We start from the raw sequence: 16451 nt of genomic DNA on the forward strand, positions 1-16451 counted from the left end.
CCACATCACAGAGTGCCATCGGGAAGGTTATACAAAGTCCTTCTATATACAGTAATATACATTAACTCCGTAATCATCTCCGTTAACCCCCGAAGATGTCACATCGACAGCAACAAACGAAATCCCAAACACGAGAAAAAAAAAAGGAAAAAAAAACAACCTCCGAAGCCCCGTGCCGCTGACTCAGCGGAAACGGGCTAATCCCGATCGGCCCGATCGTCGGGCCAAAAGCCTCGTCGACCAGTCAACATCGTCAGCGTTGCGCCTCGGCCTCTTGGCAATGCGAGCGCCGAAGGAGCAGATGCATTTTTTTTTATCAATCATCTGGCGGTGGACAGGCTGCCGGACTCGTACGCCTGGACAGCGTCTCGGAAAACAAATTATCATTTTTTTTCCATTGCGTATGCGGCTCAGGCACCCTGGAATTACTGGGATCCACCACGTCCGATGAGAGCAATCGAGGGCAAATCGGGCCACGGGCAGGTTTGCTGCGGATGAGCCGATGTGTCAGCGGAAGTTGGACCAACGGCGCTGGTTGACGGGGCTTCCTTGGTTCGTGGGTTCGTTTGGAGGCTCCACCACGCCTTCAGTTTTTGAGTCCAGAACGATGATTAGGGGCCACGATGCTTGTCATGTCAGAGGAGAGGATAAGAGGATCCTTCATTGGTGCCGGAGTCTCGGACGGACACTGTGTCCGTCAAGTTCATATTTGATCCATTTATCTTGCGGACCCACTGCGAGCATTGGCGATTGTATGCGAATATAAGGATTCAGTCTCGCCGCGGGTCACCCTCCCACTCTCTCCTTCCCTCTCCCCATCTTTCTATAATTTATGTCATCATGGAGGGCACCACCCAGCCCTCGTCCCTGAATGGGTCGATTGACATCAAGGATGGAACGGAGAGTGCTGCCACCGTCCTTGGAGAAGAGACCCCAAGGAAGAGCAGCCCTGTCCCCGGCCAGATCAATGACTGGAGTCTGCTTGCACAGGTTCAACAACAACATGAACGTGACCTGGCGTCCGGATTCAAGCGCCAGGAGCTCGGGGTTACCTGGCAGAATCTGAATGTCGATGTCATCAGCTCCGAGGCCGCCGTGAACGAGAATGTGCTTTCGCAGTTCAATATCCCCCAGCACATCAAGGAATCCCGAAACAAACCACCGCTCCGCACCATTTTGAAGAATAGCCACGGCTGTGTCAAGCCTGGTGAGATGCTCCTCGTTTTGGGCCGCCCCGGTTCCGGCTGTACCACTTTGCTCAAACTGCTCGCCAATCGTCGTGGAGGATTCAAGGCAATCGAAGGCGACGTCCGGTTCGGTTCGTTGACCGCGGCGGAGGCTAGTAAGTATCGCGGACAGATTGTCATGAACACTGAGGAAGAATTGTTCTTCCCAACCTTGACTGTCGGACAAACCATGGATTTTGCAACCCGTCTCAAGGTCCCCTTCAAGCTCCCGGGTGGTATCGATTCCCCCGAGGCCTACCGCGAAGAAGCGAAGAAATTCCTGCTCGAATCGATGGGCATCGCCCATACCGAAGATACCAAGGTCGGCAATGAGTACGTTCGGGGTGTTTCAGGTGGAGAGCGGAAACGTGTCTCGATCATCGAATGTCTCGCAACTCGGGGATCGGTCTTCTGCTGGGACAACAGTACTCGTGGGTTGGATGCCAGCACTGCTCTGGAGTGGACTAAGGCTATTCGTGCAATGACCGACACTTTGGGTCTCTCAACCATCGTTACTCTCTATCAAGCTGGAAACGGAATTTACGAACTTTTTGACAAGGTTCTGGTTCTGGATGAGGGTGAACAGGTTTACTACGGACCCCGAAATCAAGCCCGACCTTTTATGGAAGAAGCCGGCTTCGTGTGCCGTGAAGGTTCAAACGTCGCCGACTTCCTGACCGGTGTTACTGTACCAACTGAGCGCCGGATTCGCGACGGCTACGAAAACCGCTTTCCACGATCCAAGGAAACCCTTCGGCAGGAATATGAGAAGTCACCGATCTATTCCACAATGGTCAACGAGTATAGCTATCCAGATTCCGAAGCTGCGCGTCAACGAACCGAAGATTTCAAGGAAGGGGTGGCCTTCGAGACCTCTAAGCAACTCCCCAAAGGAAGCCCCCTCACTGTTAGCTTCACTGAGCAAGTCAAAGCTTGTGTTTCTCGACAGTACCAGATCCTTTGGGGTGATAAGGCAACTTTTATCATCAAGCAGGTCGCAACTTTGATGCAGGCATTGATTGCAGGATCTCTGTTCTACAGCGCACCTGATAACTCAGGAGGACTCTTCGTGAAGTCTGGTGCTCTTTTCTTCTCATTGCTGTATAATAGTTTATTGGCCATGTCAGAAGTCACAGACTCGTTCAGCGGTCGCCCGGTATTGGTGAAGCACAAGGGGTTCGCTATGTTTCACCCTGCCGCGTTTTGCATTGCTCAAATTGCTGCCGATATCCCGGTTCTCTTGTTCCAGATCAGCATGTTCTCGCTGGTCGTGTACTTTATGGTCGGGTTGACGATGAACGCCGGTGTTTTCTTTACTTACTGGGTTACAGTTTTTGTCACAACCATGGTATGTCTAACCTTCCCCTTGTTGTCGAGGAGATATACTAATAATTTCACAGTGCATGACAGCCCTCTTCCGTGCGGTTGGTGCCTTGTTTACTACCTTCGACGGTGCATCAAAGGTTTCCGGATTCCTCATCGCCGCTCTCATCATGTATACTGGTTACATGATCCAGAAACCAGAAATGCACCCCTGGCTAGGCTGGATTTTCTGGATTGACCCGCTAGCATATGGTTTCGAGGCCCTGCTATCGAACGAATTCCACGGAAAGGTTATTCCCTGCGTTGCCAACAACCTGATTCCTTCAGGTAGCGGCTATGAGGATTCTGCCTATCAATCCTGTGCTGGTGTTGGTGGCGCAATTCAAGGAAACACATATGTTACCGGTGATCAGTATCTCAGTTCGCTTTCTTATAGCCATTCTCATGTCTGGCGCAACTTCGGAATTAATTGGGCTTGGTGGGTTCTATTCGTTGTTGTTACCATCATTGCCACCTCTAGATGGCAATCACCCTCAGAGAGCGGAAGCTGTCTTGTGATTCCCCGCGAACGTCTCGATCAGCACTATCAAAATGCTCCCGTTGATGAAGAATCCCAGGTGCAGGAGAAATCCAAGAAGCCCTCCGATGGTGATGCCCGCGACGAGAGCGATATCGACAACCAGTTGGTTCGCAATACCTCTGTTTTCACTTGGAAGAACCTGAGCTATACCGTGAAAACTCCCTCTGGAGATCGCCTTCTTCTTGACAATGTCTTTGGATGGGTTAAGCCTGGTATGCTAGGCGCACTTATGGGATCCTCTGGCGCTGGTAAAACTACTCTGCTTGACGTTTTGGCCCAACGCAAGACCGATGGAACCATTAAAGGATCTATCATGGTCGATGGTCGACCCCTGCCTGTGTCATTCCAACGTTCCGCTGGATACTGTGAGCAACTTGATGTATTGGAGCCCTTTGCTACTGTGCGTGAGTCGCTTGAATTCTCCGCTCTGCTCCGCCAGAACCGTGATGTCTCGCGCGAGGAAAAGTTGAAGTACGTGGATACTATTATCGATCTCCTGGAGCTCCACGATCTGGCAGATACGCTTGTTGGTCGCGTCGGTGCTGGTCTCAGTGTGGAACAGCGTAAGCGTGTGACTATTGGTGTCGAGTTGGTGTCGAAGCCGAGCATTCTTATTTTCTTGGATGAGCCTACTTCTGGCCTCGATGGCCAGTCTGCTTATAACACGGTTCGATTCTTACGAAAGCTGGCCGATGTTGGGCAGGCCGTTCTGGTTACTATCCACCAGCCTTCTGCCCAGCTCTTCGCCGAATTCGACACATTACTTTTGCTTGCTAAGGGCGGCAAGACGGTGTATTTTGGAGAAATCGGTGATAACGGTCAAACTGTTAAGAATTACTTCAGTCGATATGGTGCCCCGTGTCCTCCTAACACGAACCCGGCTGAGCATATGATTGATGTTGTCTCCGGAAATCTGAGCCAGGGTCGTGACTGGAATCAAGTTTGGCTCGAGTCGCCCGAGCATGGATCAGCGGTGAAAGAACTTGAAGAAATCGTTAATACTGCTGCAAGCATGCCTCCTGGTACCCAGGATGATGGTCAAGAATTTGCTACCAGTATCTGGGAGCAGACGAAGCTCGTTACTGCTCGTATGAGCACCGCCCTTTTCCGCAACACTGACTACGTCAACAATAAGATGGCTCTACATATTGGCTCCGCTCTCTTTAACGGTTTCTCCTTTTGGATGATCGGTGATAGCGTGGGCAGTATGCAGCTCCGACTTTTCACTATTTTCAACTTCATTTTCGTCGCTCCCGGTGTTATCAACCAGTTGCAGCCCCTCTTCCTTGAGCGACGTGCAATCTATGAACAACGCGAAAAGAAATCCAAGATGTACTCCTGGTGGGCTTTTGTCACCGCACTGGTGGTATCTGAATTCCCTTACCTCTGTATCTGTGCTGTGCTGTATTTCGTGTGCTGGTACTGGACGATCGGTGGCGAAACTGCTTCAGACAAGTCTGGCCCAACCTTTTTCATGATGCTGCTTTATGAGTTTGTGTACACTGGTATTGGTCAATTCGTCGCTGCGTATGCCCCCAACGCCACATTTGCAGCTCTGGTTAATCCCCTGATCATCGGAACCTTGGTTTCCTTCTGTGGTGTTCTCGTCCCGTATGGACAGATCCAAGAATTCTGGCGTTACTGGATCTACTGGATGAACCCATTCAATTACCTTATGGGTGGGCTGCTGGTATTCAACGTGTGGGATACGGAAGTGAACTGCAAGGAGAGCGAATTTGCCATCTTCAATCCGCCTAACGGCTCAACCTGCATCCAATACCTGGAAACCTACATGCAGACTACCGGTTCTAGTATGAATTTGGTGAATCCGGATGCGACCGAGTCCTGCCGGGTGTGCGAGTACCGCAAGGGCAGCGACTATTTACACTCACTCAACCTGAAGGAATACTACTATGGATGGCGGGATATCGGCATCGTGGCCCTTTTCGCGATCAGCTCGTACTCCCTGGTGTACCTTCTAATGAAGTTGCGCACAAAGGCCTCGAAAAAGGCCGAATGAGCCACAACTGGGCAAAGGGCGTGATTTAGAAACCATAGATTTTAGACTGGGGGTGGCTGTTATCTTCGATTATTCTACAATTGCTTTTTAGTACTAAATGGGGGTGTTTTCGGGAGAAAAATAATATGTAATCTTCATTTCAATACACATCTTTACTCCGTGCAATTGCTTCCCCGAATTTCTAGTTCTCTTCCTATACCTCCTCGATAGCTCCGCTTAATTTCGAGCGAGCTGCAATTTGTTGCGCCAAATGAAATATTGAATCACTTGCCAGAATCTCAAGGATAGGTATCGTACTTTCTAGAGTTTTAACTATCCAATTTCGCAATTCAACTGCGACGTTCGAATCAATTCCAAACTCTGAAATCGGGCTCCCTGGATTGACTTTCTCGACTGGGATATTGAGTTGTATAGCGATTCTCTCGCTGAGAGCCTCCAAGATAATACCGATGGCTTCGTCTTTCGTATTCGAGGCTTTCAAACCATCATGCAAGACTTTCGTATTGTCATGGGCCTGGGAAAGCTGTGCATAATTTTGGAACTTGCGTCTGAAATGGGCGAATAATGGTGCCTCAAAGTTTCCTATCGATTTGCCGGCCTTCCATTCTCCGAGGCCAGTGACAATTTGGCACTTACCATCTGTCGATGATTGAGAGATGGCAAGTTCAACGAGTAATAGAAGAGTCTCCGCATTGGTGCTTTGAAATCCCCGTTGACCCATTTTGGCTGCAAGGTCTTTATTTTCGGCAAGATAGCCAATACCGGTTATTACTCCAAGATCCAACGAAACGCCCGGCAGACCAAGTGAGTTCCGGTATGCTGCAAATGAGTCCATGAATGCAGAACCTGCTGCATAGGCTGATTGGGTAGCGTTGCCAATAATGCCACTGATAGATGAAAGCATCACGAAGAAATCAAGGCTCTCAGGAAGATGCTTGTGCAAGTTTAAAGTTCCGGTATACCTAGGATTCAAAACCATATAGTAATCATCCAATGTCATCAATTCGATATGCACGTCCTAATTCCACGGTTATAAATTCAGTTATTGATGAAAAAATGATTGTCCATTAGGTATTATCTACCTTCAAGGCCATCGCGCCGTGAATAACGCCCCGAATTGGTGGAGCAACCATGGACAATTCGTCACACATTTCCCGAACTTTTGCCTCGATCGTTATGTCGCAGACATAGATAATTACCTGAATGCCTCGAGAAGAGAGCTCACGTACTGCTAACTGGCCTGCCTGGCTCGACAACCCCCTTCGGCTTACCAAGACCAAAGAAGTCGCACCATGATCGGCCATCCATGACGCTATCGAACGTCCAATGCCCCCGAGCCCGCCGACTAGGAGATAGGATGAATTATGTTTGAAAATCATTTTGGGTGCATTTGGAAATTTTGTCTGGGAAATGTGAGCTGGGATTCAAAAAGGTCAGCACCCAAGAATAAGATGAGCTACCGGAACTGCGGGATTTGTTCTCGCACTAAGCACGACATGTTGCTCTGCATGAACAGCCTGAATTGCTTCCTGGATCTCTGAAACTTTGAAAATGGAGAAGGATGACGGGCCACGTAATTTTCCTTCATGAAAACATTGCATCACTCTTGCCCAGGTTAATGACGCATATTCTGCCCTCCCATTTTGAAACCGAAATACGTCAAATGTCGAAAATGAAAAGTCTTGCGGGTGATATGATGAGAGACTCAAAGGGAAGGTTCTGGCTTTGAGACCCCGGAGGTAAACCAAGTGCCCAGAGCACCCAACACATTGCCATAAAATGTGAAGAATCTTGTCGCTAACATCTATAGAGGTTATGACCACATCGGCCATTGTACCTCTGGTGGATTCCAAAAGATATTTCACAACATCATCACTTCCATCAACCAAGATCTGCTGGGAGTCAATCGAAAATTTGCTATTTAAAAGGCTTTTCTGGTCCTCTGATGCTACCATCGGGATGATTCGAGCATTAGTCAAGCAACAAACCTCCAGAATTGCTAGTCCATGCCAACTGGCTGCATTGTGTATCAGAATCGTTTTGTCAGTCTGAACCTGCGCCAAGCTATGCACAATAAAATGTGCAGTCGAAAATACCACTGGAATTGCTGCCGCCAGTTCGTACGACATATTATCTGGAATCTTCTGAAAGGCCGAAGCTTGATCATGATAGTAACTCCGGGATGTTCCTGCTCCAAGGCAAGCAACACGGTCTCCCACGCAGAACTCCTCGACTCCGGCACCAACAGCGTAGACCTTTCCACTGCATTCTTGCCCGGATGTCACTTCGTAGTCATCAACTTGTATATCTTCTAGGTCACATTCATTTAGACCAAATGCGATCACTTCGATACCGATATATCCTTCTGGTAGTGGACGCACTTGAAGGTCGGTTGTAAAATATGCATTATTATGTTTTGTATGTCTCTTTGACAAGCGTAAGGGCTGTTCTGGCTGCTGAAATACCTCCTGGGATCGTGTCTCGTGCTGGTTTAGATACGCAAATTCCTGGTCCATATCCTCCATTTCAAGGATGCGAGGAATTGAAACCACTCCATCCTTCAATGCAAACTCGGTATCCAGATGTTCGCAGCTCAAGTTTTCGTGGAAAAACCGAGACTTCAACATCCTGACAATAATCTCAATTGTTGGATATTTCAAGGGAAACTCCTTCGCAGAGATGTCGAGTGATATGATTGGCCTGACTCCCGACTCAGTACGAGCTGTTCTTGCGAATCCGAACGCAAGGGCAGCTTCTGGGCACGTAGGTTCAATGATTCCGCCTCTGGTCACCCATAATACCCCTGCACTCTTTAGAAATACTTGTTTGATCTTTTCTAGAGTTGTAAAGTCGAGATTGGAGAACGCCGATTGATCCATATTGTCAAAAAATACACAAATTTGATCCTTTGGCAACGCGTTATGGACATCTGTGAGACTCACTCTGAAGGAAAGTCGTTCTAGACTGAATTTCAAGCATTGAGCTCCAGACTTGTCATTTTCGGTCTGACATATGATCAAAATCTTCCTTTCACTAGGTATTCCTTGCCACTGATGATTGCATATAACCAAGCTGTGTTTCTGGCTCCCCGTTTCACTCCCCTCAGTGATGATTCTGGTCCGGAGTCCAACTTCACGAATCAACCTTTCCCACGTTACCCCCGGCTGATGATTCATATCAAATGTACCTGTTGGCCATAGGTATAGAACATTGCACAGGAGGGAATCCAATATACTTCTCATTGGATGCAAAGTGTCAAGTATCATTAATTCTCCAGAAGGCTTAAGAAGATCTTTGATGGCAGAGAGAATTTTAGCTGCGGGGTACATGTACTGGAGGCCACTGTGGATGATTATCACGTCGAACATGATGCTCTTTGTGCTCCCATGCTCAACATCAACTTCAGAGAGTTCAACCCATTCTGGAAACTGTGGCAATATCTCTGGTGCATCTGTTATCAATTTTTTATTTTTCCAAAAATTATATTTACCACAAATAGGTGTCGTTCGCAAGCCATTAGCACCATCTCTTGACAGCTGCTCTAGGAACAGCTTGCATGGGTAACCCCTTCCATCATCGATCTCGAGAACCGACATGTCAGGCTTTTTATGACCAATCAGGCTCAAATATTTCTTTGCGGCATGATAAACTGGTAAGCTGTGAATTGCCTCACAGTAGTCATTCCATAGTCGACGCCAAGATTGAAAAAATGTTTCCTCCGACAAAATAAAGGACGAGATACAATCAGCCACGCTAGACAGCAGCCTATCGAAAGCTTCAGGAGCTTGATCAGAATCAGACCAACTATTCGATTGTCTATCGGCAGCCATAGAACCATTATCGTCTTTGTGTAGATGAAGTATGTGTGAAAGACTTGATTTGTATTTATAGCTCAGGGAATTGAGCTTCTCAGGGCCCTCTTCATTTATTTTCAAGATTGCATCCTTGATAAGGCATTTTGTAAAATATTCGTAGTTGCCCTGAGAGAGAGCGGTGTTGCGTTTGATATGCCGTGAGCGGAACAGAAGTGAGCTTGTGCTTTCTGAAATGAAACTTGGGTCCGGTTGCCACTTAATTCCATAGCAAATGGGGACATCTCTTGGTATCACCGAAATATCCAGTTCAGCTGGAAGGCGAGTACATTGCAGTCCATTTATTGATATTTTTGGACCTAGGTTAGGGTCTCCACTGACATCGCCCGTCGCAACTATTGATGCCGATATATCATCCCCAGGGCCAAGTTGAATATTGGTACATGTAGTCAAAATCTCGCCAGGGGGGCGGAGTCGATTTCTGAAGAAATGTATAGTTGGTGGAGAAATACTGGAATAAATGCATTCTTCCCGGCCCAAATGCTTTCAGGGAGTGCGGCGAAAATAGTGTGAAAAATACTGTCCAACGTGCAAGGATGTACTAACAGAGGATGCTGGAACTTCATTGGCATGTTGAAACCGGTGTCTGGAATGGTGATTTCTCCAAAGCAGGTGCCATTCTGAATTCTGCGAGCACTAGTGAGATTGGAAAAGTGCGGACCATACTCTAGGCCAACATTTTGTAATAATTCGTAGAGCTGATGAACGTTAATTACGGAAATGCTGTTGGTTTGCTCCCCCAGGAGTGTAATATCATTCCCATTCATCTCTTTAACAGCCAATCGATCACTTGAGTCTGATTCGGTTTTCACACCAATAAGTCCAGAACAATGCTCAGTCCACCTGTTGGTACTAGTGACGGAGTAAATATGGAACTCATAGCGAATACTTCCTTCATTTGTTCGATTCCGATCAAATCGACGAAATGAAGTCATTACTTCAACCCCTCTATCTTCCGGAATGATCAAGGCTGAGCGAATTGAGACCTCTTGCATAGTAATGCCCGAAACCTTATCGGTGCTTTTAATCAATTGCGTAATGGCCTCAATCGCCATACTTATATACCCCGCAGCGGGGTAAACAATGTTTGACTGAATCTTATGGTCTATCAGCCATGGAATCTCTAACAACCGCAGATGATTTCGCCATCGAGGCTCAAATGAACAGGCCATATTGTCAGGTGAACCAAGCAAATCTGTTCGAGGATATCTTCGCTGCCGATAGGTTATACTCAAGCGAGGCTCTGCCCAGTATGATCTTGTATGATTCCAACAATATGGTGGCATATCCATGAGAAGTCTCGCAGCGAACCGGTTTTCCATGCCCGCAGGAAAATTTATCGCAGAGAGGTCTACTGGGTAGTTAAGTGTTGCCAATGTGGATGCTGCTTGAAGTACAGTTGAGACTGCATCGATATTTCTCGAAAGAATGCTTAAGTATGAAATCTTTGCAGCCTTAAGTTTCAAATCCGACTGTAGGATTTGATTGATGGGCCCGGAAAGAGCTGAGTGGGGGCCTATCTCCAAGATACAATCAATGCTGGGCTTTTTAGCCGCCCCGGCCCTTTTTCTAACCATTGCCCCAGCTGCCCCATGCTTTCTCTTCGTCTCAAAACAGAGATTTGTCAACGAGTGGGAGAACTGCACCTGCCCAAGTAAGTTGGAAACCCAATACCGAGATGCCAGTTCATCAGGCTGAATCTCGGCCCCAGTAACCGAGCTGAAGAATGCAACAGCTTCTTCATTTGATGATATATCTGTATAGGGTCTTGGGGAAATTGGGTCAATGGAACTTAGATATTCATTGGCAATCAATTCCATGTGATGCGAGTGATACGCAACGTCCACATTGAGAGGCCGCATAAACACAGATTGATCTCTTAGCACGTCCAACAGTTCGTCAATTGCACAGGCATCACCGGATACTGTTACGTTGGAAGGGCTGTTGATGCATGCCACAACAGCCTTGCCGGTTGTCAACTGTGTTAAATAGGGCATCACCGCGTCCACAGACATTCCAATAGCTGCCATGGACCCTTTCATCGGATTTGATAAAAGAAGTTGGCTAGCGGCAACTCCACGGAAATATGCCACAGCCATGGCGTCTTCCATAGTCAATGAATGACTCGCATACGCTGCAGCAATTTCTCCACTAGAGTGGCCAGTAACTGAGCTGGGATATATGTCCCATGACGCAAGGAGATCAACAAGGGCAATTTGCAAGGCTGAACATACTGGCTGGCTGAGGAGGGGGTGGCTGAGCTGACTGTCTTCCGGACTTCGAAATATTTCCTCTTTATAAGGGATTAGGTAAATTTTCTAGCTACATAATTTCAAACTCATAATCAGAGGTTACATACCGGATATAATGAATGGTGCCCCTAGCTCCGAGAGATATCTGTCCATTCTTGAGATTGAGTCACTGAAAACGGGATAAGAGTGGAAGAGCTCTTTTCCCATGCCAGCCCATTGAGCGCCCTGTCCAGTAAATACAAATGCTAAGGTTGGTGGTCGTATGGAGTTTCGAATAGTTGGGCGATTTGAAGTCGAAGAGATAAGGTCCTGTATTGAGCCACCTATAACGGCAGCTTTCCATGTAAATGTCGATCGATTTTCATTAACTGTCACAGCTAAACTGTCTAGAAAATCATTTTCGATAACATCGGACTTGGATTTCAAATAATCACATAAGGAATTGACCTGTGCTGCACAGGATCCTTCATCGAAGCCTGAAACCATGAATATTCTATGACACCCTGTCCCCTGTGAGGTTGAATTTTCAGTTTCATTACTGTCTTCTCGGTTCTCTACACATTGAAATGAGTTGAAAATCCATTTTCGTAACTTCCGAATATTCAGATAGCCGTCGATATCTTCTATAATCGCATGGGCATTGCTGCCGCCATATCCAAAACTGTTTACAGATACCCGACGTGGTCCATCGGTCACCCACGGCTCAGGTAGTAACGGAACCTAGTCCTGTGCGTAAGTAATAAAAATACTGAAGGAGGCCGTTCAAGGAAAATAATACTTTCAAATTCCATTCTTCCATGGGAATGTGCGGATTTGGGTTCTCGAAGTTTCGACTAGGTAAAATCACACGATTCTCCAACATCATAACGGCTTTAATTACCCCTGCCACTCCACTTGCACCTTCGAGGTGCCCAACATTTGTTTTGATCGAACCTATTCGCAATGGCTTGTCAACAGAGCGACCGGGTCCAAAGACTCTAGCAATGGCACCAATCTCTACCGGATCTCCAGCTTGTGTCCCTGTGCCGTGTGCTTCAACAACGTCTGTCTCACTAGGACACAGACCAGCTCGATTGTACACATCTCGGATCAGTGCTTCTTGGGAACTTCCACTAGGAAGAGTGATTCCTGGAGTGCGTCCATCCTGATTTGAACCTGTTCCTCTGATGACCGCTCGTATCGTATCGCCGTTTTGTAATGCGTCGGCTAGTGGTTTGAGAATGAGACAATCTATGGCTTCCCCTCGAGCATATCCATTGGCCGCCTCGTCAAATGTATGACAGCGTCCATCTGGGGAGAGAAACCTGGATAGATAAGATACTTGTTTTCATTTCAATAGATCCTTTCTTACCTCATCATACTCATTGTGGACATGAATTCATGACTGAGAATCAAATTGACACCAGCAGCAATTGCCATTGTTGCATTTCTTGTTTGGAGACTTTGGCAGGCCAGATGCAATGCCACCAAGCTACCAGAACAAGCGGTATCTACTGTGACGCTAGAACCCTTCAGGTCAAAGAAATATGAAACCCGGTTGGCCATCATGGCACGCGACTGACCAGCATTTGTGCACTGGTACATCGGTACGCATTCCGGATCGCGAAGGAGGAGGTCAGTATAATCGGCAGAAAACGACCCGACGAAACACGCGGTTTGCGTGCCCGCGACCCGAGTAAGAGGAATACCAGCTTCAGCAACAGTTATTATCTATATTCATATTCCGCATTGCAATTCTTAAACCTCACCATTTTCTAATCCTTCGTAGGTGACTTCCAACAATAATCGCTGCTGTGGATCCATAGCCTATATCTTTACCATCGGTGAACTGATCCTTAAAAACCTGAATAAACACATACCGCGGCTTCGTCGCTTGTCATATTAAAGAATGGAGCGTCAAACAGAGAGATATCCTCTTCTATGAAGTGGCCTCCCTCAACATTGATCTGAAAGCATGTTATTCTCAAATACAACGGAAGTCAGATGAGATGACATCTTCTCACTGTTCCATGCCGTGCATGATCAGGATGATAGAATGCGTTGTTGCTCCACCGTTGCTCCGGAATCTGTGACCATGCTTCTCGCTGTTCAAATATCATTTGCCATAACCTATTGCAGTTAGTCGCATCTCCAGGCCCACGGAATCCCATGCCAATGATCGCGATGGGCATTGAAGCATCTTCCATGAGAATTGACAACTCGTCCTCCGGGTCATTAGAGAGACCTGCGCCCATGCTCCCTTCCCTATGGATGCATTCTTCCAACAGCTCGGAACATGCTGCTTCCAGGAGAATTGGAATTTTCTTCATAACTTCAACGTTCAATAATCAAAAACTGGTGATATGACGGGTCTGTCTGAATAAGCTTCGCGGTATATAAATCCAGTGATAGTAAAAAAAGAAAACAACAGTCGGTTTCGAGACAATCCGCTAGCAAGATGAAATGAGTAATTCCAGAGCATGACTTTGTCAGCCTTCCCATTTGCTTTCGGCTTATTTGAAAAAAAAGAAAAATAGAAAAACTAAATCTTCCCCTACTCTGAATAGTGGTGGCGAATGTAAGCAAGGATGAAGATGAATGAATTGAAAAAAAAAAAAATTGCCGATTGTAGCCTAAAGTAGCGTGATACAATATGAGAAGATTTGATCTCTAGTTCATTTTGGACTATCGTGGAAATGAGAAAAAAAAAGAACAATTGGCATGCCCTAGTGTTAATAGATGAGATAAGTTGCGCTGTCTTTGTTCTCGTTAACCTCCACTACATGTCTCACTAAGCTCCCGTCAGTTTGATAGCCAATTTCCGGATCGCCGTCGCCATGATCGCCACATTCTTCTTGTCTGTTGGGATATCATGTCCTTTGCCATGGACGACAAACGTCGACTCTTTCGGGTCACATTTCTGATGTAGAGCCAGTGAAAAATCAAACAACGGGTCCTTTTCCCCTGCTATATGAACACAGGGAATGTGGATATAGCCATCCAGCCCATCCTCGATGACCGGATGCTCACCCGGGCGCATATGGAAGGGGGGCAAGGAATTCACAAAGATCGCACACCGGAACCTGGGCGCCTCTGCCGGCGATATTTTGGCCTGGTGGATGAGATAACCGGCTGCCAACGTCCCGCCATGTGAAAAGCCTAGTACGCCGTCAAAAGGGCCGTACAACGTGATCGTTTCGGCCAGTTGCTCGTACGCATCTAGGATGTCGGACTCGTCACGGTCGGCGGTCGAAAACGTCCGGGGAAAGCGGTAGTAGCTATAATACGGTCCGTCATAGAAACCTGAAATGCCCGGCCCAGGCTCAGAGTCTATTTCTCCTTCGAGGAAATGAAACGTGGCCGTATTGTCCCGTTGGAGATCTGCAATAAGTCCGCCTACAAGAATTCAAGAATGAGATATAGTTCGACTGCAGTTGGCCCTGATGAATGAATGGATATGGAGATCACTCATACTGAGTTGTGATTGTAGAATCTAAGCCAATCTTTGAGTTAGATTAAATAGAGAAACAAGAAATACGAAAAATATCCCTAGAGAGCCAGGGGCGCAAGAGTAAGAGAGAAGATGAACTAGATAGACCTTTTCGCTTGTGCCCCAGCCATGTAGACAAAGAAGCCGTAGCGGCATTTGGTGTTAATTGCAGCCCTTTTTGAGCTAGAAACGACAAGGATAAATTTCAAAAAAAAGATAAAATATAATAAAATAACCGATGCTGCTGCATATGCTGATGAGCTTGTTTGCCTTGAATAATGGCTCCATTTATACCAATCTGCGCAACAAAAGGCGAAGAGGATCACTGGATGTATCCTGTCTTCTTTGCCACTCATGGACGTCTTGATCGGCTATTTATTGTTTTATAAGTTGCGTTATTCATTCAGAGAAAAGTCCCCGTGAAGAAGAATGGGAGGTCAGCGCGAGCTGTGTTGAAAGTTGTACAAGACCATGCCGCGCCTTGGCATTTTCCTCGCCATAGCAATTGCAACTAGCGGGGGATCTCTACTTCTAACTATTTTTGAAATGGTAGTCCACAATGACAAGCTGTGATCTGGAATATGATTGAACCCAATAGACTGGATAGGCTGGATCTAAGCGAAGGGGGTTTCATACGGCGCCAAGGGGGTATGACGTAGGTGAAGATCGCATTTGCCAGATCGCGATCGCTGACTGCTCCCTACCTTGTTTTTAAGGGCGCCAAGTGACTACCATATTCTCCATTATCTTCTACAGTTTCAAAGCTAGGGAAAAAGTGTCTGGAAAAATAGAGCATCTCAATCGTGATGCCGTGGTCTTTCGCCCTGCCTCAGGCGATCTTTGACTCGCCACTGTTGGCGATTGCGACGCCCATCGCTGGCGGCTCGCTCGTCGCGCTGCTCACCAATCGTAAGTGCAGCCAAACCAAATCACTGCACATCGAGACAAGCTCCGGTGGCCGATCTACTATTGTCTAGACCGGTATTATCCCGGAAATCGGGATGTGAGATGGTATGAGATACTGACCGGCCGCGCCATAGGCAAGCAAAACCCAAGAAACCTACCGGCAACTGCGTCAGCCGCCCTTCAACCCCCCGGGCTGGCTTTTCGGACCGGCCTGGACCCTGCTGTACGGCCTGATGGGCTATGCCTCGCATCATGCTGCCGTGACGGCGGCGGCGTCGCTGTCCCTGGCTGTGCGCGATGCCAACGCCTCGGCCCAGACCTTATACACGACTCAACTCGTGCTCAATTTCCTGTGGATGCCGCTCTTCTTCCGGCTAGAGCGGCCGGCAGCTGCCCTCGGGGATATGGCCCTGTTGGCGGGAAATGTAACTCTGCTGTTGGCTAAGTGGTGGACGGTAGACCGCACGGCGTTCTGGCTCATCACACCCTACTATGCGTGGCTAGGGTACGCGGCGTACCTGAATGCGGGCGTCGGCATTCTGAACGGCTGGAAATTACCTGCGAGAGACAGGAAGGGGCCAGACCGAGGGGAGTAGAGGGTATGGGTAATCGATAGGATGGGATTGAAAGGGTATTGTGCACTGTGATAGCAAACCATTGTGATGTTGGGTTTCCTCGAAGAAGTGGAGATAGGAGATGGAGGGGCCGAGACCAGGGCCAACATTGGGGGCATAACATTGGGCGAATAAGGCGTTGAGCAAATAATCGTGATACTCCGGTCTGGAATTTTCCGTACGAGACTA

At 47.5% G+C, this 16451-nt stretch overlaps 7 protein-coding genes across 7 annotated transcripts; 2 read left to right on the plus strand and 5 right to left on the minus strand.

Moving 5' to 3' along the window:
* Nucleotides 1-840: 840 nt before the first annotated feature.
* On the plus strand, nt 841-5149 carry N7462_006701 (putative ABC multidrug transporter; the record flags this gene model as incomplete). Its single annotated transcript, XM_057078419.1, has 2 exons — nt 841-2574; nt 2627-5149. The coding sequence occupies 2 exons, from the start codon at nt 841-843 to the stop codon at nt 5147-5149; spliced, it is 4257 nt and encodes a 1418-aa protein (XP_056933999.1).
* Nucleotides 5150-5342: 193 nt separating this feature from the next.
* On the minus strand, nt 5343-6300 carry N7462_006702 (beta-ketoacyl reductase; the record flags this gene model as incomplete). The annotated part of the gene is made up of 2 exons (XM_057078420.1): nt 5343-6167; nt 6232-6300. 2 exons carry the CDS (start codon nt 6298-6300, stop codon nt 5343-5345), a joined length of 894 nt encoding a protein of 297 aa, XP_056934000.1.
* Nucleotides 6301-7148: 848 nt separating this feature from the next.
* N7462_006703 (Acyl transferase/acyl hydrolase/lysophospholipase) lies at nt 7149-8028 on the minus strand (the record flags this gene model as incomplete). Its single annotated transcript, XM_057078421.1, has 2 exons — nt 7149-7166; nt 7246-8028. The coding sequence occupies 2 exons, from the start codon at nt 8026-8028 to the stop codon at nt 7149-7151; spliced, it is 801 nt and encodes a 266-aa protein (XP_056934001.1).
* Nucleotides 8029-9410: 1382 nt separating this feature from the next.
* Nucleotides 9411-11132, minus strand: N7462_006704 (Polyketide synthase; the record flags this gene model as incomplete). The annotated part of the gene is made up of 1 exon (XM_057078422.1): nt 9411-11132. The coding sequence occupies one exon, from the start codon at nt 11130-11132 to the stop codon at nt 9411-9413; it is 1722 nt and encodes a 573-aa protein (XP_056934002.1).
* Nucleotides 11133-11976: 844 nt separating this feature from the next.
* On the minus strand, nt 11977-13582 carry N7462_006705 (beta-ketoacyl [acyl carrier protein] synthase domain-containing protein; the record flags this gene model as incomplete). Its single annotated transcript, XM_057078423.1, has 5 exons — nt 11977-12577; nt 12625-12964; nt 13022-13079; nt 13133-13219; nt 13277-13582. 5 exons carry the CDS (start codon nt 13580-13582, stop codon nt 11977-11979), a joined length of 1392 nt encoding a protein of 463 aa, XP_056934003.1.
* Nucleotides 13583-14043: 461 nt separating this feature from the next.
* N7462_006706 (putative DUF341 family oxidoreductase) lies at nt 14044-14724 on the minus strand (the record flags this gene model as incomplete). Its single annotated transcript, XM_057078424.1, has 2 exons — nt 14044-14648; nt 14721-14724. The coding sequence occupies 2 exons, from the start codon at nt 14722-14724 to the stop codon at nt 14044-14046; spliced, it is 609 nt and encodes a 202-aa protein (XP_056934004.1).
* An 824-nt stretch (nt 14725-15548) lies between these two features.
* On the plus strand, nt 15549-16244 carry N7462_006707 (TspO/MBR family protein; the record flags this gene model as incomplete). The annotated part of the gene is made up of 3 exons (XM_057078425.1): nt 15549-15651; nt 15720-15745; nt 15783-16244. 3 exons carry the CDS (start codon nt 15549-15551, stop codon nt 16242-16244), a joined length of 591 nt encoding a protein of 196 aa, XP_056934005.1.
* Nucleotides 16245-16451: the final 207 nt, after the last annotated feature.

Source organism: Penicillium macrosclerotiorum (genome assembly GCF_028827735.1).
Source record: "Penicillium macrosclerotiorum strain IBT 26536 chromosome Unknown utg000006l_segment0_segment0, whole genome shotgun sequence".
NCBI classification, from domain to species: domain Eukaryota; kingdom Fungi; phylum Ascomycota; class Eurotiomycetes; order Eurotiales; family Aspergillaceae; genus Penicillium; species Penicillium macrosclerotiorum.